We start from the raw sequence: 27,232 nt of genomic DNA, 5'->3' as shown, positions 1-27,232 counted from the left end.
ATACTTATTTTAAATGAACATATTCTGACGCTAAAAAAAAACAGGAAAAACGGCTGTAAATGTGTGTTTAGGTCAGTAGCAGCAGCTCTACGACTAAGTGTGATCAGTAATGCACTTTGGCACTGCTGTTAAAGAGTTAAGAAATGACATTAATGATCAGTAGTAAATGTGGCGAAAGAATGAACACTGACAATTTTATTGTGCACGAAGCGAGCTGCTTTCAACAGAACTTTCGCAATGTTTCCATCGGCGGAACCGTTTTATGTCATAACACATTAATGAATTGTTTATAGTGTATTTCCTCCAGTGTTCTGCAGTTAGGACACTGGCACTACCAGAGTTCACAAGACAGTATGTCAGGGTTAGGGTCTGTGGAGATGCTCAGGCATCCAGGTCACGGTAAGGACCAAAGAACCTCAGGAAGATCGACCGAAACTCTCTTCTCGGTTTTTGGAGACTCAGAAAGTCCCCCGGCTTTGTACTGAAACTGTAAGGGTTCCTGGAGCCGCAGCTACAGAAATAATATGTATTTGATGTTAGGACTGTTAGAATTTGACAGCTGCTTAAAGGGGATGAGTTAAAACGACAGTGTCGCATCCTTCAGCGTTGTGAGATGTTTTGCAGAGCTCAGTGCCGTCTGTAGTCAGTGCACGTCCCCGTGTAGGTCTACTGCGCGCTCTCGTAACCATGTCGCCATTTTGATTCGAAAAATATGAGTGAGTTTTTCCTGCTTTGCATGCTCAACTTAGCCCCGCATTTGAATTACCTTGCGCGTGAGTACGAACCATACACTCTGTATCTGAAATAATACGTATTGCTATTGACGCCAGGTAGCCACTAATGCAGGAGAAGTGTTCATTGGGTAGTCTTTAAAGCCACATTTGACTAACGTTAGCCAAGTTGAGCTAGCTAACAGTAGCCTGTACTGTCGCAGACTGACCCTTCTTCAAAACAAATCACTATCCGCTCACAGGCTAATGTATGATAGCTAACATAGCTAGCTTATACTTAGCTGGAGAGCTAGTGACTTAGTAGCTGACTGCTGGACGAAAAACTCCACCAACAATCCAGTGCAGACGAAAGGAATAGCAGCGGACTTGCAATCATAGGTAAGTTTTGTTCGGAAACATCGTCTTGAGTTGGAGCAGCTAGCTAATGTTGACTCTGTTGCCGCATCGACAAAGTTGAACCCAAGTTGGAGAGCTATTTAAGTTGGCTAACTCCGCTCAGTACACGTTAGTAGCTAATTAGCCTACATGCTAATCAACGAAAAGGAGGAACTAATGTTAGCTACACTGTTTGCTAACTTCACAAGTTGGTGCCTAAAAATCGCAAAGTAACGTTGATAAAGAAACGAACTCCGGTCAGTCGGCTAACTTTTCGTAACGAATGTGTTTGGATGTTAGATTATTCAGCGTTAATTAACGTAACAGAGTGGCTAAGTTAACTGATAGAACTGAGTGCCGTAGAAATGACCGTAGTTGATATGATAACTACTAGTTGATATACTGATATGATCCTTCTAACAACGAGTATCTTCTGAGTTTTCTTTGTCGCCCGTTAACTAATAAAGAAACATTAGTTTGTTGAGTGCAGCCATTCGAAGTCGGCTGAGGCCAGCAGCAACGTAGCTCTGCTGAGACACTAGACTAGAGTCAGCCTTGGTTGATTTATAATTAAACTTGTGATTTGGGCTGATTTATATATTTAGCAGTACCATTGATGCGTCATTGATCAAGGTTATTATTATTATTTTTTAAATATCTGGAATCATTTGGTAGTTGTGGCTCCTCTGAAGTTGAAGTAAACAGAAATCTGAGCTCCTACCGCAGTCAGTTGATGTGGATTTCATGCCAAGGCTATGGAAGCTCAGTTTACATTTCTTTAGCTACTCACTAGTGTATCTTTCATTGTTAGACAATATTGACAAATGGGGCCTCACTTCTAGAACTAAATATTACAAAAGATGGATGTGGATACATACTTTATTTCACTGATTGAGCTGAAAAACACAGATGTAGCTTTAAAGAAAATCACATCAAATTCTTATTTCAAATGATCAAAGTCTGAAGGTTATCTTATTTGACAGCTAACAAGCATACAAAGACTCCTAAAAACTGCATCAACTCTACATTTCTGAAAGAGTCTTATAAAGCATCAAGGTGCCTACCATTATTATTATTAAGAACGCTTTGAATATTTTAGGACTATCATCTGTGTATCAAACATTACATACAACTTCAGCGCATTTAAGTGCAAGTAAGCAGGAATAGGCAAAGTAAAAGCTTCTGTTTGTCCTCTGAAGTGCACTGTTGCAGATTAGTTAATCATTTGGTAGTGCATGTCACCAGGTTTCTTGAACAACATGATGAACATTCATTTGCTATCAACTGCATCTGTATTTACATTCAGCAAGCAAAAGTTAATGTAAACAGTTAGGTGGAATTCTCATTTGCTTAATTTCACTGCTTTTTAACTTGCCTAATTACAGACTGTTGTTGGCTCACAGCATCCACATGTGTGCCCTTTGTGTGCCATTGTTCCTCTTTTCATCGTCTGTTAAATGTGCCAGTAGACTGTTTTTGTTGAGGTTGCCTCTGGTAAGTTCTATTTTAGATGTAAAGTCAAGCATTTGCTTTCCTGCGCAGTGTCCACAGGGAGCATTCAGCGGGTTATTATTGCACTTGTGTACTCTGTAAATGTATGCCAGATGGACGCTGCTGCTGCTGCATGTGCAAGGAAAGGTCCTCCTCAGGAAAATGGGAAAATAAAAAAAGGGAAGCACTTTGATTTCCCCCAGCAGTTTTACTTCCATGATCAACAGTTGCATAGAGAAACACACTAGCTTGGACAAAGTCAGCAGATGTATTTGTTTTATGTTACTGCTGGTGTGTTAGGTTTTCTAGATTAGCTACCACAGTAACTGCATGAAGAAAACAAACAAAACGTAACTGTTTAGTCACAAAAGCATTGAATACTTGTTTTCCATTACTGAAGATGAATTCTGCTTTTAGCATTATCTGATAAAAAAGCCTCTCTGTGCTGCTGAGATCAGAGAAGTACAAATTGACCAAATCTTGTTCAACAGTGGTACAGAGTTAAAGACTGATGAGCATGCACATTGTGATTGTACGCACTTTAAGTGTAGTTCTAAAAAAAATAAAAATAAATCTCAAGTAACCTGGCTGACATATGTTTCATTTTTTGTCAGTCTCGGGAGACGTCATAATATTTCATGATCATTCCCAGGATTAAACATTTATACACTATAGCATGAGCTTAATGCATTTTGTGTATCACCAACTTTGAGCTGACTCATGATGAGGAAAACACAAGTTAACCAGGTTCCAAAACACCACTGCAAAATATCCATTCTGTCTCTTGATGTATCACATTCTGTATTTGTGCAGATCTAAGATTTTGTCTGAGTGATATGCTAATACAGGGTCTTCTAAAGTGTTGTTGATTGATAATCTGCACTGTTTTTCATGTTGTGCAGGTTATGGTGAGCCTCTCAGTGTCTCATCTCCTAAAGAGGCCTGCGTTTTAAGAGGAGACCCATGCTGATAAATGCCAGGCCTCGCCACACTCTCTGTCGTCTGCACAAACACAAATGCCTGCCTGCCCGTGGGGGAGGTCTGATTAAAGATATCCACATTTCATCCACTGGTAAGTGTGAACACTTTACTGAGGCATTTTTTTTTGTAATGGTATAGATTATGGCTACATTTTATTCAACAAATGTTCAAACAGTTGTTCTTAATCTAAATGAAATAATATTTTATGACAACAACGAAGACAACAACGTACAGATTATGGCCAGGGAGGACAAATGGTTTGAGAAAAGGGTGAAAGAAGCCATCTATGTCAAACTGGAAAGCCCATCCCTCAACAGAGCTGGAGGTCTGAGGCATCACCTCTCATCTGTTTACAGCTCAGTCCTAAGATCTCTTCCAAGAAAGATGAAACCGCACTCACACCTAGCCACAAAAGACCCTAACGAACCCCTTTGTGACAGTGGGAGCCCTAACGACACATATAACGAGGGAGAGGAGTAACTACCCCCAATTGAAACCAAAACTCATGTGTTAATGGCTCTTCAAGGATATAAGTATCTGGGACTCCCAACTCGTCAGTCAGATGAGGTTTTAACAAAAAAGAAGTCACAATTGCTGTATTTTTTGATATTGAAAAAGCCTTTGACAAATTGTGGCATGAAGGACTCGTTTACAGGCTTCTGGACCGAAACCTACAGCTCCCCAAACAGATGGTGATGCTTTTAAACTGTTTTTTTAAACCAGAGAGAGATCGCAGTGAGAGTGGGAGCAGCAACCTCCTGCAGATTCACCCCAGAGGCTGGTGTACCCCAAGGATCAGCTCTCAGTCCACTGCTGTTTTTAATATATATGAGTGACATATTTTATCCACCCAGAGGACAGGGACAGGTCTCCCAGTTTGCAGATGACCTCTGCTACTGGGCCTCATCTAAAAACTTCCACTATGCTGAGAAAAAACTACAGAGATGCATCAATGCGATGGAAGCATGGGCAAACATGTGGAGGGTAAAGTTAAACCCCTCAAAGACCCAGTGTGTGCTGTTCTCCAAACACCCACACCATAACGGCCCAACAGGTCTCAAACTGTATGGAGAACCTCTGCAGGCCACGCCCACGGCAAAATTCCTCGGTGTGACATTTCAGTACAACATGAAATGGATGGCGCACATATCAACAGTCGAAGAAGAAGCTCGAAGGAGGCTGAACCACCTAAAAGTCATCTGCAGGACAAATGGAGGAGCCAAACCACAAACAGCTCTACGAGTGTACCAGGCCTACATCAGACCGCTATTTGAGTATGCAGCACCTGCTTGGTGTAATTTGGGAAAAACACAACTACAAAAACTCCAGACCATACAGAACCAGGCCATAAAGATGTGCTACAGACTCCCCAAATACACAAGCAACACATACACTCACCGACTCTCCGGCCTGATGACAATAAAACAAAGAAGAACTGCTTTAGGACAAAGGTATCTCCACAGAGCTGAAAACAATCCATCTCTGCAACCAGCCATAGATGAAGAAAGAACTGATCACCCAAGATACATCTGCAGCACCCCCCTGTCTGTCCTCCTGAGACAAGGCACAGCCTGACTCTGACCTCCAGAGATTTATAAGAGAACGCATTTATTGTTTTATCATTTTAATTTATGGGAGAAAAAAAGGGGAAAAAAAACAAAAACACAACACAAACAAAAAGTGACTTTGGTGAATGGTGATGTGTGAACCTCACAAAATGGTGAACTTTTTAATTTTAATCTCCTTTTCCTCCTCCTCACCCTGGACTCACTTCAAGTGAAAAACAGGGACTGAAAGGGACTGCTAGTCCTGAGCTGTCCCTACAGGATCCATGATATTCATTCGTTCGTTTAGTTAGAACAGATGAAGCCTCTTGGATAAGAGGTGAAATGTCTTCAAGGAACTCAAGCAAGTCCAGTTGCTATGATGAGTCTAACAGAATATCCATGACCTGGATGACTGAGACAGACAGTCTTTACAATGGCCTTTTCGATCTGTTCTTTTCAGTATATCCAGTTAAATTATATAGACCCGCACCTAATTACAGATTACCTGACACTATCCCCAAATTATGTCACAACATCAGACCAACCGTCTGCTTTGCAACCCATCAAAGTTTATCTTTCTGTTACATTGATAAAGTTTACCTTTTTTGCCTTCATCATGCAAATTTTGCCAAAACACTGACTGCTTTTTCATGACTTTCTATGCAGGATCCACTCAGAGCATATGTTGTTCTCTCAAAATCCTATGAAAAATTCAGTACAGTCTATCTAATACATTAATGCAGCATTAACTGGAATAGGCCCTATCTTAATTCAATTACCGTTGTTCAGGCTGTCCACATTAACTTAGTCAGAAAATGCTGTTTACAAGACAGTTTAAATTAAGTTATACCAAGGTATATTACAGTCCCTGTGGTCACCGTCTTTGGTCTGAAACGATATAAATAAGAGTGCTGTGTTACCTAATTCTCAAGCTTAAACATTTGTTTGTTTACATCAGTTTCTCTCAACGGCTTCCTTTCCCACCTACTCATGTCTTTCCTCCCCATCTCTCCTATTGTTTCGGGCCACTGCTGGGCCTCTATATGCTCCCTTATCCTCCTCCACCTCTGTCTTCCTTTTGTTTCTTCTACCTCCCTCCTCACTTTGCTGTCCCATGACCTAGGGCTGTGTCCCCTGTCCCAGCGGCCACCATGTTTTGGAAGTTTGACCTGCACACCACCTCCCACATTGACCAGCTTCTGGACAGGGAGGACGTGACGCTTAGAGAGCTGATGGAGGAGGATGACGTCCTACAGGAGTGCAAGGCCCAAAACCGTCGGCTGCTCCTCTTCCTCTCCCAGGACCACTGCATGCAGGAGCTGGTCAGCCTCATCACCACGGAGCCACCTGCTGACCTAGAGGAAAGAAGCCGCTTTAAGTGAGACCTCACACTGACAGACAAATAATGGCTGGTGATGTGAACAGTGAAAAATACAGGAAATGTATTTTTAAAATAAAAATGGAAACAATTTCATCCATCGAATTTTTGCTGCTGCAGTTACTATATGTCATTACAAACACCAAAATTATTATAAATTATAAATTTGTTATGATGAAAAACATTTAAAAATATCAAGAATTATTATTTTTAAAATCATTCATTGCACAGAGTAAGTATGTTATTGATAAATAGTTAATGGTTTATAGCAATTATTAATTTGACGGATAATGCCAAAGATGAAGGACATGCATGTCAGACAATGTATTGCATTTTAGCTGCACAACCTTGCTTCTTACTCTTTAATGAGATAAACGACTGCAGCTCATATGCTTTCTCACTTGGACACAGACCTGAGTAAGCTCTGTGTTGTCAAACAGAGAGCATTGTGGGGGTCTAGCTATTAACATCCACCATGACAAAGATTTCTGTTGTGGTTAATGGCTTCCAGGCCGTGCTGACACCTCAGACAAGCTGATGTTTTCTGGGGCAGTTTTCTTATAGCCAAGTAGACTGTGTAAAGAATGTGATTTTTAAAGTGAATGTTAGGTGTTTGTGGTTAAAAGTGACTTTACCAGCGTCCTGAAAACTGTTGACTATACTTTATTAGCTTCACTGATGTAATCAATTGAGAACCTATCTGGCTATTGGTTAAGAACATTGTTTTTAACTTGCATCCATTCTTCTCATTGTTGTTCTTTGTTTGTATATTTTTTTTTGTAAGGTTTCCCAATATTGCTTGTGAGCTCCTGACATCAGATGTGTCCATTATAAATGATAAGCTGGGTGGGGATGAGTCTCTCCTCGAGATGCTCTACCATTTCCTGGAGCAGGACCCGCCCCTCAACCCCCTACTTGCCAGCTTCTTCAGCAAAACTATCGGCAATCTCATTGCCAGGAAAACGGAACAGGTGCAGTGGGAAATATCTTTGAGCATATGAAGAAATAGTTGTCTATACAAGAAAGCAAAGCATGTTTAATTCATTTTACTCAGTTGACAAACTGACACGGTTAACAAGCTATGACAAAAGAAAAGGTAGTGGATATATTGTGTTTTTTCCTAGGTGATTACCTTTCTAAAGAAAAAAGAAGGCTTCATTGGTCTGGTGCTGAAACACATTGACGCCTCTGCCATGATGGACCTGCTGCTTCGCCTCATCAGTTGTGTGGAGCCTGCCCCCTTGAGGCAGGAGGTCCTGCATGTAAGCTGTTTAAATTTGTGCTAGTGTACCACCTCCAAGTAAACACTAGTCTTTAAGAAACGTTTAAAGTATCTGTTTGTTTGCTGTTCTGTTTTTTATTCCAGTGGCTGAATGAGGAAAAGTTGGTACAGAGACTCACAGAGCTCATCCATACTGGCAAAGATGAGGAGGTGAGTGAGTGTAAGGCCTGCTGTCATAATGCTGTCTTTGTGAGATCCACATAGCTATACTTCTGTTGATGTGTTAATATAACTTACAGGAGTCAATTTCTGTTACTTTAGATTTCTAATTGAAATTTTTTTGTTTATTTTTTTTCCAGAGACAATCAAATGCGTCCCAAACGCTTTGTGACATCATCCGCCTTAGTCGAGACCAGGCCAATCAGATGCAGGAGAATGTGGAGGCTGACCCACTATTGGCTATACTAGAGTCGTAAGTTTACAATGGCTTTTAATTAAAGTTGTAGAAGGATTGAAAATAAAACAAACAAACAAGAAATAAACAACATAAATAAATATGTATTTATACCATAGTTAGCGAGAATTCTATGGCTAACTGGCGTGCATTATTTTAGTGTATACACACACGTAGTTCGGTGAGTTAAATCAGTGTTATATCACGCCGCTCTGGTGACTTGCTTTCAATGGCTTTCAATGGTGCCTGAGACTTGCATAAAATAGTCCCAAAGACTTAGGCTTTTAAAAAAAATTTTTTTTTAAAGATTTATTTTTGGCCTTTTCAGCCTTTATTGAAAGTGACAGTGAAAGATAGACAGAGAGTGGGGGAATGACATGCAGAAAATGAGCCGCTGGGTGGAATCGAACCCGGGCCGCTGCGTCGGGGACTGTAGCCCCTGTATATGGGTTGCCTGCCCTACCTGCTGAGCTACCCAGGCACCCAAACTTAGGCATTTTTAGCAAGTTCTATTAATTAAATAAATATTTTGTGTGTTTGCTCGCTGTGTGGGACCATGGTATAGCGGAGTAACACCACTCCGCTTCGCGTTGTGGTGTTTTAGACTCCGCTGCATGCATTCAAACCGTATAATGCACGGCTCCTCGTTGTTTAATCCTTAGATATATATATGCACACACACACACACATACACTGAGGTTTGCACCAAAGGGATCCATAAAGTTCTATTCTATTCTATTCTATTCTATTCTATTCTATTCTATTCTATTCTATTCTACACACACACACCAGTTCAGTATTGACTCCAGATTTGCCAGTTTCCCAGTCTAGACTGGACAGTGTAAAAACACTGTTGTAGCGCGTTTTGCTGGAAAAGCCTGTTTGGCAACAGTGTTGGTTTTTATGTGTAAGTCTGAATTTGTGTCCTCATACAATAATACAAAAACAGGGTCAAGTCCTTTTCTGCCTTTTTGCTACGGTGTCTTGCAGGCAGGAGAGTGTAGCAGGACTTCTGAAAAACATGTTTGAGGGGGAGAGGAGTGAGGCCTCCATTGTTAACGGAACTCAAGTGCTGCTTACCTTACTGGAGACCAGGAGGTCTGGGTGAGTTTGTCCTGTCAAGTTTTTTATGATATATGTTGTAAGCTCTGTTAATTTTGATCACTCTGGGTCTGTTATTCCAAAGTGTTCAGTGCAACAACATTGCATGGTTAATGTGTGTTGTATTTACTTCTGTAAGCTTTCAACAAAGTGAAGGAGCAGCTTTCCTCTGATTTTATTTTTGATTTAAAAAGAATACTATCAGAGTGAGTGAGCTGAAATTTTCTTTGTTTCAACTCTAGTGACCTAATGGTTGTGTCTTCTTGTGTCTGCCAGGTTGGAAGGGCTGATGGATCTGTATTCTCAGGGTTATGAAAGGTCTTACACTGTCAACAGCAGTATTTTAAATGCCATTGAGCCCCATTTAAAGGACTTCCAGCAACTTTTTCTGGATCCCCCCAAGGTAAAGCCCATGGTGGAGAGCCATGTCATGAAGGAAAATCTAAATAAAAGAACATAGGTATAGTTTAATGCAAATTGACAGATGGATGTGTTAAATATTACTGCAGTCACTAATTGGGATTCTTGAATTAGCACTGAACCTTTCCAGTGTTAAAGAGCCCTGTTTTCATCTGTCATTGTTGTATTATTGTTGTTGTAGAATTAAAAGTTGTGGATGTCTGTACTGGTATCAGAAGATCATTTTGTGACAGCACTAGTTTATCTATTTCTCTCAATCCTTCCACAGAAAAGTGCAATATTGACGACCGTTGGCGTTCTAGAGCAGCCACTGGGGAACGCCCGCCTTCATGTGGCCCGACTGGTGGCTGCCCTGCTGCAGACCAGTGCACCCACTATTTGCCAGGAGCTCTGCAATCTTGCTACCATGGATCTACTACTGGTAGGTTAAACCTGGCTCGACTCTGGAGCCCCTTTTTTGTCTTTACACCTGCAAGTGAGTAAGATGTACACTACTCACAATAAGTTAGGGATATTGTGAGAGACTCAGTGGATTTCATACATACAGTCTTTGTTTCACTTCAGAGATTTCTGGGACAGGGAGGCTGTTGTATTGGGCTGATAGACACACCTCATTTTGTGTTTTCCATGTAATGATCTCACTGTGTACAGTGTGCCTTACATATTGGGGCCAATACCAAAAAACTAAAAGACAACCCTTTTCAATGTGGCACCAATTTCAACATTCTGTGGGTATAAAAAGCTGGTATTGTCAGTAAGTCATTTCAAATTCATCGTTCAAAAAGCAATGAACACACAACGTCACTTAAAGGACGAGCAGCTCCACCTGGCCATAGCACGCCTTCGAGTCGGTGGCAGGCAGTCTGATGTTGCTCGTGAACTTGGTGTGTCTCAAAGTGTCATCAGCAGACTTTTATTAAGACATAGAACTACTGGTACAGTTCGTGACAGACCCAGGAGTGGGGCCCCAAGAGTGACCGACCGCAACGATGACCAGTACCTCAGAACCTATGCACTCAGACATCGCTGTGCAAGTGCCACAGAGCTGCAGGCCCATTTACGAGATGTGAGGGGTACTCGGGTTTCCAGACAAACCATTTGCAACCGACTCCACTGCTTTGGCTTGAATGCCAGACGACCGTTGCAGGTGACTCCACTGACACCAAGACACCGCCGTGAACGTTTGCAGTGGGCACAAGACCATGTGACCTGGACAATGCAGCAGTGGTCCACCGTCCTGTTCACTGATGAGTGTCGAGTCACCTTGCACAGAATGATGGTCGTCAGCGTTGCTGGAGAAGGCGAGGTGAGCGATATGCCGAGGTTGACATGGTCCCCAGGGTTTGCTTTGTTGGAGGAGGTGCAACAGTCTGGGCAGGCATCACCAGCCAGCGCAAAACAGATTTGGTTTTTGTAGATGGCTCAGTCACTGCATGTTCCTACCTCAGAGACATCATAGAACCCATCATCATCCCCCAGTTCCACCAGCACACCCCAACTTTCTGTTCATGGATGACAATGCTCCACCACATTGTGCCAGAATTGTCACAACTCGACTTCAGGAAGTCGGAGTGCCTCATATGGTATGGCCAGCAATGTCCCCTGACCTGAACCCCATAGAGCACGTCTGGGACCAGCTGAGGCAGAGACTGGATGATCGTACTCCACCCCCACGTGACCTGGCAGAACTGCGTGTAGCACTTGTGGAAGAGTGGAACGCATTGCCTCAGAACAACCTCATGAGGCCAGTGAGGAGCATGAGACGTCGTTATCAAGCTGTCATTGCGGCAAATGGTGGAAACACCCGCTGCTGACATTGTCAATTTTTCTTATTTGGGGCTATCCTTGTTATTGTTTAAATTTTGGGGGTAATAAATATTAAACTAATGAAATTGTGTTTCTTCTCATTCATTATTAGTAATAGCAAAGGGAACTTTTACTTATTTCATTAAAATTCAGACCAAATAGGAAAAGCGTTCATGTAAATAACAATATCCCTAACTTATTGTGAGTAGTGTATTTTGATTGTCATTCCTCTTTTTTTCCAAGAGGATGTTTCTACCTGATTCTATTTGTGTTTCATGCTTTAAAAAGTTGCACCAGATTTGCACAAGGTTGGTCATGAGGCAGGGAAGTACTGATTATGTTATCACACCCTCTCACCAAAGGGCAGTCAGTGTGGCTTCTGTGGAGCAGTTTCATTTATGAACATTGAGCTTTGTCAACTGGTCAGCAGACCGGGAATTCAAACCCTCGACTGCTGCACTGGTTGAACAACATGGCTGCACTGGATTAATTCAGATACTGTTACCTAGACTTTTAGTTACTGTGTTAAAGGGACACAGAAATAGTTGGCAAAGTTGTATTTTCAGTCCCCAAAGGAAGTGTTTAAAAAGGCATGTTGTATCACACTTGAAAACTGCATGCTATTCACTAGGGGTGCAACGGTACACAAAAATTACGGTTTGGTACAGACCTCGGTGCAGAAGTCCCGGTTTGGTTCGGTTCTCAGTTAAGGGGAAAAATTGGGGGAAAAAAAACCTGCTCATAATTAATCCAAAACATTTGTTTATTGTATTAAACCAAAAAGCTGTTTGCAGCTCAGTAAATCAAATTAAATATACAATGTATACAAATGTAACAGGAATACTGCTGAACAGTTCTCAATATCAAATAAACAAAACAAAATAAATAAAAGTACAAGTGCAGCATTAACAATTCCAGCTTATTGGTCTGCTGTAAATAGAACTGAATTACTTTTCCAGTATAAAAAAGGAAGACACTGCTGCAAGAATAGAATAGAATAGAATAGAACTTTATTGATCCCTTTGGTTGAAACCCTTAGGGAAATTGCTGAAACTGCAAACAACCAAGTTCAGCCATAATTATAAAAAACAAACATTTTTCAAATAAATGAAAGAAGTATTATGCAGCCAAATTTGAGCTTGTGTGCTGTTCATAAGTGGGGCGAGTTTGTAAAACATAGCTATCTAGAAGAGCACTCTGAGGGCGCAGACCTCTGCCAAGCAGCTCATTTCCACCATGTTGTGATTTCCAGCAAGTTCTGCATTCATTTGATCTGCACTATTAGATTCATGGAGAATCAAAACATAGCTTTAGCATTTGAATTAACATTGACATCATCAATAACAAGCTGATGGAGTGATGAACGGTCGTTTTGTACTCTCAAATATTTTTTACACTTATTTCTGCAGTTACTGGTTTTTAAGCTGTTAGCTAACGCTATGCTAGGTTGGCAGAACTACAGCGATGTTATTGCTAACACAAACAGACAGGGAGTAGTTTAAGCTAGGTTAGCACAACTTTAGCAATGCAACGTAAATGAAAAGCATGACCGACGCAACGTAGCACACGTCAGTCGTCTTGACACATGGCAAAAAGAGTTAAAGTGAACCAGGAGACATGCTGAGTCATTGTTAATGTCACAACGCCATTATGAACTTATCTGTCAGTAGCTCCGCTCAGCCCACTCCTGTGATGCTGCCTGGCTGTCGCTTCCTCATGTACTGCTGAGAAGACAGCGGTGAGGACTGAATGGAGCCAGAGCTCCAGCACAACGGGCATTATGCTTGGATGCTGCCTTTTCAAATGAGTGTGTAAGTCTGACGTGTTGTCAGATGCATAGTTGAGGACCGCTTCACAATGTGGTCATACAGCTTTCATCTTGTCGACTTGTTTTTCTCCTTTTTCGGACTTCACCAGGAAACCAAAGTGATCCCACACGGGAGATTTTAATGACACCGAAGCGTCTTCCAGCTCTGGCTTGTTGTTGTTGTTGTTAGCATTAGCCATCCCATTCGCTAGCCATAGAGACTGGGCTTATAAAGAAGCGCCGACAGGAGAATAAACGGTCCGTCACACCATGTGGTCGACTGGAAACTCCTACTTGTTTTTAGCTCTGCAATACTCCGCAACTGTGAGCTGGAGAAGGTCCACCGCAACTGTAGGCACCATGAGATTTAAAGTTTCGCAATTGAAACAATTCTGTATATTGGCCATTCTTAATAGTCTTAAAATTTTTGTACCGCGGTACATGTCTGTACCGAACCGAAAAGGCCTGTACCGAACAGTTCGGTACGAATACGTGTATTGTTACACCCCTACTATTCACTGAGATGTTCATTAAGTGCTTCTTTCTATTATTCTGTTTTGCACACACTTTTTTGCAGTAAATTGCTAACTTTGCTAACTACACATCTCTACATTTGCATAGGATCTGTTCTTCAAATACTCCTGGAATAACTTTTTGCACTTCCAAGTGGAGCTGTGCGTGGCGGCTATTCTGAACCATCCTTCCTCAGAAGAGCGGCCCAGCCCAGGGCTCCAGAACCACAATGGGAAGCCTGCAGCAGCAACATCCAACTCTGAGGGGCAGGTGGAGCAAGTGGAGACAGGCAGGACCAGTGACCCACAGACCTCTATCCATAATGCCCTTGTGGCACATGTATGTGGCTTCCAGGTTTAATCTCCTGAACTTGTCACGCTGCACCCAAACCTTTGTCTGCCCTTTTGTTTGCAAAGTTGTTGTGCTCTTTCTCAAATATTTCCCCACAGTCAGATTGTGTTTGTGTTGAACTCTCAGCTCTTCCAGAAATGTCGGTTGGTTCAGAGAATCCTTGATGCCTGGGAGGAAAACGATAAAATACAGTAAGAATTTTCTCACATCCTTAGCCATTTGCTCAAATGCATTTCTTGAAATAGAGCAGTTTCTGCTGGTGTCTTATTTCTGTGCATCATGTTTACAAATTGACTGTATATCAAAACCAGGGTTGCTACTACTATTGTTCAGAATAGCCAGAGATGTTGACACTAAAAATGCATCAACGCTGATATTTAAAACCAACATATGGTTTTTAATTTTTTTTTTCTTCAAGGATTTAATTTATTGTAAGAAATATGTATCACTACATGACTACTGCGTCATGACGTCGGTTGTTTTTGTCTCCAGTCATTGGTCAACTGCACTCAGTGCTACAGTTTAAGCGATGGTGGTAGCAGCAGTGTCTGAGTCGGTTAAGTGTAAAGATTTCTAAAGGCTCAGGCTTTGAAAGTATTGGAGCACTTCAAGTGATCTTAAAAAGGTGGTTTGTGCACTGTGCAGTGTTTGGATGGCAGATGTCAGCAGCACAGCAACACTCTGAAACTGTTTGGTGCAGAGACACTTTACGTGTCTTTTTTTCACTCCTCCTTTCTGTGCTCACATATGTTTTATTTTAATATTAATAATACCCATATTTTTCTGTTTATAATGTCAGACAAAAAAAGCGTTTGAAATAGTTTGAAATTGCACAAAGCCCATCAAGACGAGTGGGTGTAGCTGCTTCATGGTGTAAAATATCCACCATGTCCATGTTGCACTGTGTTTGGTATACAGTTTGGTGTCATGTTGGAGTTTCCAGTTTAATTCTGCAATTATGTAAACCTTTGTGTCGATCTCATACTGTGCTGCATTATACAAGGACATGGACTCTGTTAACAGAGAGTCAACTTTAAACAAATAGTCATTTTGCTTTTTCTGGAGGAAAAAATGAACTGTTAAAATTTATTAACAAACCGATTTAATAATCGATATATAAATAGAAAGAAAAATAGTCATTAGTAGCAGCCCTAAAACTTTGAACAGAAAATGTTCACTTTTTATCTTTTAATTTTTTTTCTATGCTTTGTTTGTTTTTTTTAAGCAGCAGTACAGTGTAGATGTGAGATGATTGTGTATCTCTGAACATCAGGGCTGAGGGTGGCACCAGGAGAGGAAACATGGGTCATCTGACCAGAATTGCCAACATGGTGGTCCAGAACCTGGAGAAAGGACCAGTACAGGCCCAGATCACAGACCTCATCAAAGGTAATTACGTGTGGCAGGATTCTTAATGCCAGATTTTTTTTGTCACTGAAAAGTCAGTGAAAATGAAAATCCCTGCTGGGGTTCACTCTTCTACAGAGCTGCCAGAAGACTGCAGAGGTCGCTGGGAGAGCTTTGTGGATGAGACCCTGAGAGAAACTAACAGAAAGAACACGGTAGAGCTGGTGAGATGTCTTTCACAGCACTCATGTTTTTTCAAAAAAATTAAAGATGTTCAAACTTCTCCTCATTTGCTCTTCTTCTCTCCCCCTTTAAGCTCTTTGTGTTGTGAGCTGCAGCAGTTTATAAGGACAGGGCCATCCACTGTCCACCCAGCAGCTGTTACCAGCCTCTCAGCCAATTGGACGTTTTTTTTGTCAGATTTTTCATTTTAATAAATCAAAAAATATAAGCAACAACAGTCAGAAGTGTATTTAATTAATAAACGGTAGTGCCCCTGATTACACTATGCTGATTTCAAGCTTGGCAGCATCCCCTCAGTGAGGTCACAGACAGCATTTGGTTTTCACAGGAGGAGGTAGCCGAGCTAGGCTTGTTTACAAGATGCAGATGGGCATTCGCACAGCAAGACAATTTCATTTGCTGCATTGCAAGTTGTATGGTATTCAAAAATAATCAGTCTGTATGCCCCTTCCAGGAAGCCTGTGTAGAATTACACATATTCATTTGAACATCTAGGTTTTAATAATATATGCCTTCTTTCCCAATAATATTATGTTAGTGTGATTTGCAAGTGTGTCTTGTAGGGCCACTGGGCATCTGTAATACTTGAACTGAACAAATCTCACTGTCATTGTCACTCTCATCTACACTGTGTTCTGCAGGTAAGCACCCACAACATGCACTCATCCAGTGAGGACGACGACATGGAGAGCCCCTTCCCCAACGATCTTTCTCTCCAACAAGTAAGATGACCTCCAAGAAAAAGCAAATCACACTTGCTGTTACAAGTTATGATGACAGGACCTTCATGTGAGTCCAAACCAGTAATGACTGCCCCTAATGACACCTTCCCTTTGAACTTTCAAGGCTTTCTCAGACTATCAGATCCAACAGATGACTGCCAACTTTGTGGATCAGTTTGGGTTTAATGATGAGGAGTTCACAGAGCACGATGAAAATATCAAGTAAGTAATGGAAATCTTTTGGCAGCAGATTGCAGCTTTAGCATCTAACAGCAAGTGTGCATCTTGTGAATAGTCTAAAAAAAGAGTTTGGAGAAATACTGAGCTCTTTTGTTTCTGGTTCAGTAATATCTTATTGTCATTAATCTTCCTATTGATGGTCTTTTTCTTCCCCTCGTGATGTTGACTCACATTGTAACATTCTTTGTCTTCTCTCCCCTTAGTGCCACATTTGACAGAATTGCCGAAATAAACTTCAATCTAGATGCTGATGATAATAGTGTAAGTGTTTTGCAAACCTTTGTGTCTTTTTCTGGTAGTTAAAAAGTGTCTAATTGTATTCTGTGCTACTTGTAGTGATAATAAAGTGTTAATAGCCATAGTGAGTGAAATGAGTGGACACCGTGGTTAAGGCTTGCATCACTAAATACATTTCTGTACAAAATGCATGTCTGTATATTTTTTTTATTATTTATTTCTCAATTTTGGTCTCAAAAGCAATATCTTGATATTCTTAAAAAATTGATGTTCACAGAATTTCCATTTTGTTTTGTTTTTTATGTTGTACAGGAACAAGAACATTATCATATTTCAGCACTCTTAAATGTGTGTTTCATAAATAACTTTGACTGTCCATGGTAAAAATAATCAAATTTGTCAACTCACAATTTAGCTAAAAACCTGAACCATTTCTAAATCAAACCAAACACTTTCATGTGATTTCACCCTCCAGATTGCTTTTGGCTTCAGTTTATTTCAACATACTGTCAATATTTACTTGAAGAGAAGTCAGTTTAATGTGTAGCCTGGTCATGAATCACTGTCGCAGTGTTTCATTTGACTGTACGTGTGTTTGTTCACAGGCCAATGCGGCTGCTTTTGAAGCCTGCTGTAAAGAGAGGATACGCCAGTTTGATGATGCTGAAGAGGAAGAGGACATTTGGGAGGAGAAGGAGATCAACTATGCAAAACAAGCTAAATCAAGAACAAGGTAAACCTAATGATAATTTCTAGCTCACTGCAGTTTTTATACCCTCTGGATTTTGGTTGTTAACATTTTAATCTCTGCTGAACGTCATTGTCACTCTGTTACAGGTTTGGGGTCTCTCAAACCTCAGATGGAAGCTCCAGGAGCAGCATGGAAAATGGAGGCCGGGAACGGGATCGTGGATCTGAATCTGATGAGGACGAAGACTCTGAGCAGAACATATCAGATGCAGGTAGATTAGAGGAAACACAGCCACGTGTTGTGTTAACCTGTGAGTAGTCCTTCATAATGTGATGTGTGTTTCCAGGTCCTGCCTGGACGGCAAATTTCAGGGAATCTGGAGAAACTGCAGCATCCCAAACCACAGCAGGGTGGGACAGCTCAGCTGGGAGTGGAGCAGAGACACAGGAAACTGGCTGGGCCAACTTCACTGAGTTCCAGCCTTTCTCTGGGTGAGAACAAACTTTGTTGACCCAAATTAGCAGATCACCATTTTACCAGTCAAGTGACCTTCTATAAAGGAACGAGACATTACTCTGGCTTGTAGACCTGAGCAAGATTGTTAATTCTTTAAATTCTTGCTTGGTCAATATGAAGAACCAGGTTACATTTTTATTTCCAAGAGAGGGAAGCCCTCTTCTATTGATATTTGGATTTTTGTTATGGGTGTGAAATGTGCTTTTATAGATCATACATCTGACTGTTTTCATAGGAACTATTTATACAGTACAAAGTACAGCAAAAAGACAACATCTGACATTTTCAAAGTTGCACAAGTTGAAAACTTTGCAAGGAGGAGAGGATAAGACACAAAGACCACACTTTCAAGAAATACAGTCACATTTACAAATGGCCTTTACAACACAGTTTTCTTTTCATCCCTGTGTCCTACAGTACAGAGACTGATCCCAGGTGCAGCTCTCCTGTGGACTCGGGCAGCACTGATGCAGATAAACAAGCCAAACAAAACCACGAGAAGAGTGGTGAGTGTTTACCTGCATCCTCAGCCGACTTACTGAAGTCCACCTCAGTAGATAGATATAAAAAAGTGTTTAACTAGTGACTATCCTCCTCTATTCTGTCTCGATGTGTCAGCGGATGCTAGTGCCTCCTCTGGTCCTTGGCCAGCAGGAGAAGGCAGGAAGGCTCCACTCGTGGCCTCAGACAGCAGCTCCTCTGGGGGATCAGACAGCGAGGAGGATGACAAAAATGCTGGTGCTCCTCCTGCCATCACCTCGGAAACAGCCGACGCCCCCAGCAACAAGACAGCTGACCTCAAAAGGTTTGCATCCTCTTGCCGAGAGTCTAAGGAATGTGTACACAGAAGGCAGAGCAGCACGTTAGCAGAGCAGGAGTGGTTCTGATGTTCTGGCTGTACACATTAGAAGGTCTTCAGGCAGTACCGAGTTGGGACGAAGTCTCGCTCTGTTGTTGTTTTTTTAACTGCAGTTGGGTGCTTAAAGTGCAAGAAAATTGACTTGATTTGTAAAAATACACTTCAGATTACATTTAATGGACTATGGTGCAAGTTAAGTGTGAGCTAATACAGATTCTCAGAGTGCAAATGATCTGTCAGACAGTTGACAAACAATTGAAGGGCTTTCTGTGTGGACATGCTGTAACTGTCAGATGTTAGAGGGTAAAATCCTCCTCTGTTGACCAGTCCACTCTGCTGCTGTACATGGAAAACTGTGTGTGTGTGTGTATAAACATCTATATTTGAAACATAATTACCACATTGATGTAATTATAGACTGTGCTAGGATTTGAAATTGCTGCATTCAGTTTTGCCTCTAAGTAAAGTACATCCTGGGAGCTCCTCTGCTCCTCGGAATAAACTTCTGTTTAAACTGATTCACAAGTACAGAAGGTTAGCTAAAAGTTGTTTCAGTAACACAATGATATTATTTGCAGTACTGTAGAAAAGTGCAGTTAAGTAGCCAATTAAAAATAAAATTGTTATTAATAATTAGTATTTTTAATCAGAGATGTTGTCTTCTCAGGATCACACAGAGCTAGTTTAGCTTCTGAAGCAAAAGTTGTGAAAGAAACTGATTTGGTTCTCTTGATGACATATAGTTGAAATTAATGTTGAGTAAAAAATGATTCCAAGTTTGGAAAATATAACACACTGGAAAAAATGCCCTTCTCAAAACAAGAAAAAAAAACTTACTTCAAGGTACTTTTACCTTGAAATAAGTGATAAAATCTGCCAATAGAACAAGTGAAAATTCGCTTTGTAAGATGCCTTCACTTGAATTAAGTAAAGTTTGTTTCTTAAATCAAGATTATCTATCTTATACAAATAACACCTCAGCTTTACAAATATATGAAATGTCAAATTAGCCTTGTTTCTTCTAAAATACAACTCAAAACAAGATAATTTCAAGATTGTTTGACTTAACAAGATATTTAAGATGCGGTGTCTTAAAACAAGTCCCTCTATCTTGCTGAAATGTTACTTGTTAGGTGAAATTATCTCAAATCAAGTGGGATGAGACATTTTGACTAAAAACAAGATTAATAAACTTGGTAAGATTTTGAGTTTTTGCAGTGCAATATGTTAATTTCAACAAGAGCTTGTTTTTTTAAGCCCTTGTAGGTCTTGTGTTTGTTACCTTCCAGTGGTGTCAAAGGTCAGTGAGTCTAGGAGCAGGAAAAGTTTGTTAGATAGATAATAAAATAGATGAACAGATACATGTAATAAATGGAAGGATTTTCTAATCAGTGAATATTGCAGGGTGACACAAGTCCCATGTATAAAGACTTGGAGAAAAGGCATGCTGATACTGTTCCTTCCTCTGCTGTGTTCATATTCATCTGCCACAACCATTTTGTCCAGTAATACAGATTTTAAAACACAGAAAGTAACTGTTAGCTTTGTTGTTTGGTTGTGTGCTGCAGTGAGGAGAGTCCGGTGTCTCTGGAGAAACTCTCTCTGTCAGATCCTCCTAAAGCTTCAGAGCAGCAGCCTGCTGAGGACTCCTCTGTAAACACACAGACTGACAGGAAGTAAGTACCCACCTGTTTGATGACTATTTGTACTGAACTGCAATTCATCTTCATATGTTGTCAAGTAAAACAAGTAGAAACAATCACAGTTATGACACCATAAATGCTGATACTGGCATGCCAATAAAAAGCAGGGACATTTGAGCTGCTGGTGCACAGTGTTGGCTCGGAGAGCCGTGATGGCCTTTAGCAACATTCTGCTGTTTATGGTCTCATCATTTGAGTCAACAACCGAAATAGTTGTTTAGGAAAATTTTGCATTTTATAGGATACATACAGTGCTGCTTGGAAGTATGTGAATCTCCTGAGCAAATAGAGTTTTCTGTTGTTTTGTCATGATTTTCCTGTTTAATCAACTCCAGTCTTTTTATTTGAAATAATAGGTTTGTGTTTTTCAGTTCCAAATACTTGTTTACATGCAATTTCACAAGTAGTCAAAAAATTATATTAAAAAGAGAACTAGTGCAGGTGCAGGAGAAGGTAAACCTCCGGCAGCGCTCGTCAAAGTGTCAGGTGATTCTCATTAAAGAGTACCCATACAGACACTGAGAGGGAAAAAAAAGGTCTCAGTGAACGAGGATACAGAGAGCACATCAGTCTCAGGAAAGCTATAAAATTATCCCCCCAAAAATGTGAGCTCCATCCATCCACCGTGATGCAAATAATCTACAAATGAAGAGCTGTCAACGTGACTGCAGATCTGCCTAGAGTAGACACCCACCAAGAAGCAGAGCAAATCCTTTAAAAGCCAGTCCAAACATAACATCTCGAGACTGCAGATGTGCCTTGCTGCATCTGGGATACGTGTGTCAAAAGAAAACTGAATAAGCATGACATTTATGGGAGCGTTTGCCAGGAAGAAAAACTCTGGTTTATAAAAAAACAACAACAACAAAAGAACCAAACTGCTCACCTTGACTTTCCTAGAATCACCTGGACAGAGCTGAAGCTTTTTAAAAATAGTTTTTTGGTCAGATGAGTCCAAAACTGAGTTGTTTGGTCATGATCAAAACTGCCATATTTTGCAAAATGCCAACACTGCATACCTCAAGAAGAACTAAAAAAATGTTTAAATAGCAAGATTGTTTAGGTCATACAACAAGATAATAACCGGAACCATTACAGGAAAATGCCTGAGGAATAACTGATTAGGAAGAAGACTGCACTTTTTAATTTTGTGCATTATTTGGAATGTCTGTCTGTGTTTAGATGCACTATTGATAAAGTTTATAAATCATGTCTGTCAGGTTCACACATTTTCAAGCAGCACTGTCAGTGAAGGGAGGCACATGTGAGCCGATTATTTCTATTCTCCCCTTGAGCTGGCCGCTGCAGACGTCATGTGAAGTGACACCAGAGTAGGGCATGTAGACGCACTGGTTTGAATAAGAGCCTAGAGAGTAGAAACAGAGCTTCCAGCTGACAGCTCTGTCCAGTGCTGTCCAAAACCATGTGTCAGGATTCTGTGGAGCTCTAACTGCTGCTGACACTTTATAAAGAGCTGAAATTAGACACAAAGTGATGCAGGTTGTCTGTTGGATGTGTGTCTGACTCAAACTGTCTGTGATAAGATGTGAGTGAAAACAGGGTTTTCTGTTATTAACAAACTGTAGTGAGACCTTCAGCTGCCGAGTCATGCAGTTGTCATTCTGGCATCAGTAAAATGTGGCACTTTGTCAGCAGAAAGTTGTGTACAAACCACGAAAACAAATTCAATTGTGCCACTGTAGAATTACTGAAGGACTCAAACATTGCAGGCAGTAAATGTACCGCTATTTCATAGGTAGTGAGGGCTTTTGGACACAGCAATTATTCAAAAGGGTCAAAGTCCAGAGCTTCAGGTGAATATGTGTGAAAATGCAAGTCAAAAGTCCAGCCTCCACTGAGTGCCTGTGCATCTCCAGTGAACGAGCGTCAGATTGTTGCACGTGTCCACAAACAGAAATATGTTGAGGTTATCCTGTGGGTTTTTGCTAAGGATTTATGAGTTGGTGAAAACATCGAAACAATCCCTGACATCAGACACGTAGATCATTTGTGGCTCAGGAGCAACATAGAAGTATCGCGCATTCTGATAGCAAGTGTAATAAGGTCATAAAATGTAAAAAATAAATGAACTCTGGGCCAGATGCATCATGTATGTATTAGTTTGCATGGTTTCAAATTGATGGATGGTTCAGCCCAAGTTGTTGCATATTGTAGTTATAGTTCCAGCTCCAGCACATACAAATGTATTTCAGAGTAAGGACGTGTCATTCCCCCTCTAGGATGGTGGACTTGTCACTCTGCCTTCATGCGTGGTTGTTCAATCTCACATTGTCCTCACAGACTTGAAAACAGGAGCTAAACCAGCTCATTTAGAAAGACTGGACTGAACGGCAGCGTAAATACAACACAGGTTATACCATGGTCTGGGTGAATACTCGATTCTGATTGGCTGCAGGGTGTCCATTAAAAAGTGTTATACCATGGTCTGGGTGAATACTCGATTCTGATTGGCTGCAGGGTGTCCATTAAAAAGTGTTATACCATGGTCTGGGTGAATACTCGATTCTGATTGGCTGCAGGGTGTCCATTAAAAAGTGATATAGGACACCTATAAAGAAGTTCCGGTCAAATAACCTGATTGTTCTAAATTAATGCGCTGACTCAAACGGTAGTTGGTAACGAATGATAATGATTATGGTAATGATTCTTTTATATATATATATATATATTATATATATTTATATTTCGCATCATCCTCTGGACACACACAAGCGGTAAGAGGTGCACTTGCCCTCACGTTAAGCAATCATCTCACTTCCCTCCACTTAGGCCTAATATAACAGCTGCGGCCGACCGGTTACCTTGGCAACGCGTCACAACGAGAGACATGAAATAGTCCGCTCAGCCGCTTGTTGTGGAAAACTTACGATTTTAACGGTAAAAAACAACATTAACGTATTAATAATTGATTTAATATTTATTTAGTAATATCTTTCGTAAGTGACCATGGTATAAGCGGGATAATGCCCTTCGAGGTGTCCATTATCAGAAATTAATGGACTTCGCGGAAGCAACCGTCCTCCGCGACGCGGCGGACGGTTCACGCCTCCGCGTCGTCCATTGTTGGATACGTAGTTGGTGTAAAGCAGGCAGAGGTACTCCAGAAGTAGAAGCCCAGAAGTAAAAGTACAGATGTAGAAATGCTCATCTTATGTCTCTGCTTGTTCTGGTCCGACCTGAACCCACCAGCACTTGACCCTGGACCTGTCAGATTGTGTGTCGCTGACGGTTTGTTCTGTTGCCCAACAGAGAGGAAGCTCCCCCGCCTCAGGAGGTGTCGGTCAACGGGCCGGTGTGAGGCCGAGCACCGCAGAAAGTCCTCAGCGACGGCGCCACAGACTGTCAGCCTCCTCCAGAGTGACTCCCCCAAATAACCTCACTGCAACTACGGTGTTTTTACTGAATCACTCTGCCATGTTATTGGACCTGGACACTGCCAATCAACACCAATAATGAGGCGGCGGAACATGTAAAAATAAAAAACGAGAAAAAAAAAGAAAAAACCAACAGACCGAGTGGAGTGTAGAGGAATCATCTTCAAAGCCTTTTTTCCGATGTTGCACATAATTACGTGCGGTTTTAATGTAGCAGCGATCTTTGAAACGACAGAATCCGAGGGGTAACATCATCATCGTTATTTTTTTATGTCCTGAAAGATTTCTCTCCTGCTCCTCATTGATAGGGATTTTACATGGTCACCCCTGAATGGATAGCACAGGCTAACTTTTAACGATGCCTCAACAATAAATACCTGTTTTTGAAACCATTTTTTGCTTAAGAAAAAGCACTTATGCAGCCATTTACTGTACATTATAGCACAATGTAAGTGTTTTACCCTCATCTCTGCTGGCTGTCTTTTCTGTCCTCTCACCAGATCAAGGTTTTTAACCATTGTTTCCGTTTTGTTTTGGTTTTTTCCCCTCTCTTTGGTTGCTGTTTGATGAAACATCCGTTACCATCGTGCATCACCAGGTTCTGAATGTTTTGAAGTGCTTCAGGAGGGTCGTAGAGGAGGAGGAGGGGCGGGTCGATGAACAGAGCTCTAATAGTATTACTGTCTTTTGCTCATGTGCAATAATGTCAATTAGCCATTTTATTTAAAAATGAAATTCAGCATTTCTTCTTTTAAAAAAACAAAAACAAAAAAAACAACTCAATCTAGCGTTGGGGAAACATTTGGTGTAGTTTGGGCAAACAAATTTGGATATAATCTCAAGTTGAGGTTTCTGATTTTTACTGTTTTTTTTTTCTTTTTTTTAGTGCATGTATAACCGGTTCTCTGTTGACCTAGCTAGTGAGCTAAGACCTTCTGATTGTATTGACCTTTAAGTTCTTATTGCTATCCCCCTTAAATCAACCAAACATTATCTACCTATATACAAATATTATCTACATTTAAAAGGAATTTTACAAGCAATCTTGAGATTACTATTGTTGTCTGTTCCTTTTTTTCTCTCTCACTCTCCACCAAGCACTTACTCACAGGGCGAGAGTGGCATCTGGTAAGAGTGACGCTGTATGCCCCCCCCCCCCTTTTTTTTTTTTTTTTTTAAGTTTAATTTTATTTTCTTTCTGAGCAGCAGGATTGGAAGGAGTGCAGGTCTGGGTTCTGCGGAGCTCTAGGCCTCTTTGATGTACTTAAATCATTTGACAGCGATCAGGTTCTATGATCATTGTTAAAACATTTAAAATTAAAAATGTCTGGTTGACCACATTAATGCCAAAAGCTCTGCTTCGCCAGCATGATTGTTGTGTTTCCATCTCTACAAAGACACAGCTGCCTGTTCATGTTTGTACGACTAAAGGTCTCTGCAGGTGTTTTCAGTTCTTTTTGGCAATTATGCCTCCACTCACTGAATGATGTTGAGCTTCATACTCCAGAATAGTTCAGGTGTCGTTGGTCCGCTCCAACATCTGTCAGCTGGCAGGACGGAAGGATGAAGGAAGGATGTCAGTCAAAGCTGAAAAGGGCTTCACAGGCCGGTCAGGCAGCTTCAGGTCCACTCAGTATAGGATGCAGCGAAGCCACAGAGCTGCTGAAGGTTCAAGTAGCACAAGGGCAGCATAGGTGTGTACTTAAACATGTTTTAGTCTTTAACCCGCTGTACTCCAGCTAGTTTGTCGTTTTGCTCCTGACACATTTTTACTCACTGTGGCTCATTTTTCACTGCAGAATAAAGTCCTGCACCTCTCTCGAAACAGAACAACAATGAAGAAGTAGAGAAAATTCAGAAATGTCTTCTATGAAGGACAACAAAGTTATGATGCCATAGATTATAAAAAATGAAAAATGACCTTTTTATTTTACAAAAAAAGAAAAAAAGGTAGCAACATGTACATTTTCCCAAGTGCCCACAAGTGTTATTAGTACAGGAAACAGACTGTAGATGTATAACTATGCACACTTCTACTCTCTTCTCTGTTGGCCGTCGCTCCATCAGTCATACTGTGTTGGTTGTGCAGAAGTTTTTGGTTTTTTTATGGTTAAATTTCTGAATTAGAAATGTAAATTGATAAAATCAAATCAAAATCAAATCAGGTTTATTGTCATTTTGCTGTACATACACGGTAGTACAGGCAGAATGAGAGAGCCTTTCTTCAGGATCATTCAACCAGCAAGTTTTGCTGAATGAAAGTCTGGGATAGACAGGAAACGTTCACTGTCGCTGCCTCCATGTGCGCTGCCATTCCTTGACCATGGTGAACCTCTTCAGCTCCTGGTAGGTCTTCAGGGACACAAAGACACACATGATGGTGTGACGATGGTGAAGCTGCAGATGCTGTCCAGAGCTAGCTGTCTGTCTGTCTGTCTGTCTGTCTGTCTGCATCCCCTCCAGCTGTCTGTCTGTCTGGGATGCTGTCATGGAGCCATGTTCCTGTTAAAGCAGACACACAGCAGTCCCTCCACTCTCTGAGGGTTTCTCTCAGCAAACGTAGCTCGTCTGGTCTGGAGGGGTTAGCCTTTAGCCTAGCATGGCTCCTGCTGGTCTGGAGGGGTTAGCCTTTAGCCTAGCATGGATCCTGCTGGTCTGGAGGGGTTAGCCTTTAGCCTAGCATGGATCCTGCTGGTCTGGAGGGGTTAGCCTTTAGCCTAGCATGGATCCCTCCTCTTCCTCCTCCTTTGTTTATGTTCGTACCGTTTCCTTCCTTCTCTCTCGGTAACTGCCGACATAGTCTCCGATCGGACTGTTGGTATAGTATGTCCACATCACAACCGATCGCCTCAATTCCAGCCGTTCACTGTCCTGACGCCCAGAAAAGTCTCCCAGCTGTAAGTTTTGCGAAATGAACGTCTGGGATAGACAAGACACACAAAACGTTCACTTTTGTTGTCTCCTGAAGGGGGCGCTGCGTCTATGCGCGACACCATCACCATGGCAGCTGTCACAACTATAGGCTTAAATTTGGATTATTTTACAGATAGAAACATTGAGGGCCATTGTCAAGTTAAAAATCCAAAACTTACGTCTATTCTT

General features: G+C 41.2%; 1 protein-coding gene across 1 annotated transcript; it reads left to right on the top strand.

The window, feature by feature from the left end:
- The first annotated feature begins 698 nt into the window (after positions 1-698).
- On the top strand, positions 699-25,482 carry ppp6r2a (protein phosphatase 6, regulatory subunit 2a). The gene is made up of 24 exons (XM_008290527.1): positions 699-1,109; positions 3,500-3,669; positions 6,249-6,503; positions 7,288-7,474; positions 7,628-7,765; positions 7,870-7,935; positions 8,085-8,197; positions 9,170-9,283; positions 9,557-9,683; positions 9,969-10,121; positions 13,935-14,165; positions 14,304-14,368; positions 15,451-15,566; positions 15,663-15,748; positions 16,409-16,489; positions 16,614-16,711; positions 16,933-16,990; positions 17,572-17,699; positions 17,804-17,928; positions 18,004-18,148; positions 18,591-18,679; positions 18,792-18,978; positions 20,601-20,708; positions 24,006-25,482. The coding sequence occupies exons 3-24, from the start codon at positions 6,277-6,279 to the stop codon at positions 24,052-24,054; spliced, it is 2,691 nt and encodes an 896-aa protein (XP_008288749.1). The 5' UTR covers positions 699-1,109; positions 3,500-3,669; positions 6,249-6,276; the 3' UTR covers positions 24,055-25,482.
- Positions 25,483-27,232: the final 1,750 nt, after the last annotated feature.

The sequence above is a fragment of the Stegastes partitus genome, unplaced genomic scaffold (assembly GCF_000690725.1).
Source record: "Stegastes partitus isolate 25-593 unplaced genomic scaffold, Stegastes_partitus-1.0.2 Scaffold15, whole genome shotgun sequence".
Lineage (NCBI taxonomy): Eukaryota > Metazoa > Chordata > Actinopteri > Pomacentridae > Stegastes > Stegastes partitus.
Note: the sequence above shows the minus strand (reverse complement) of the source record. Positions and strands in the feature narration are given on the sequence as shown.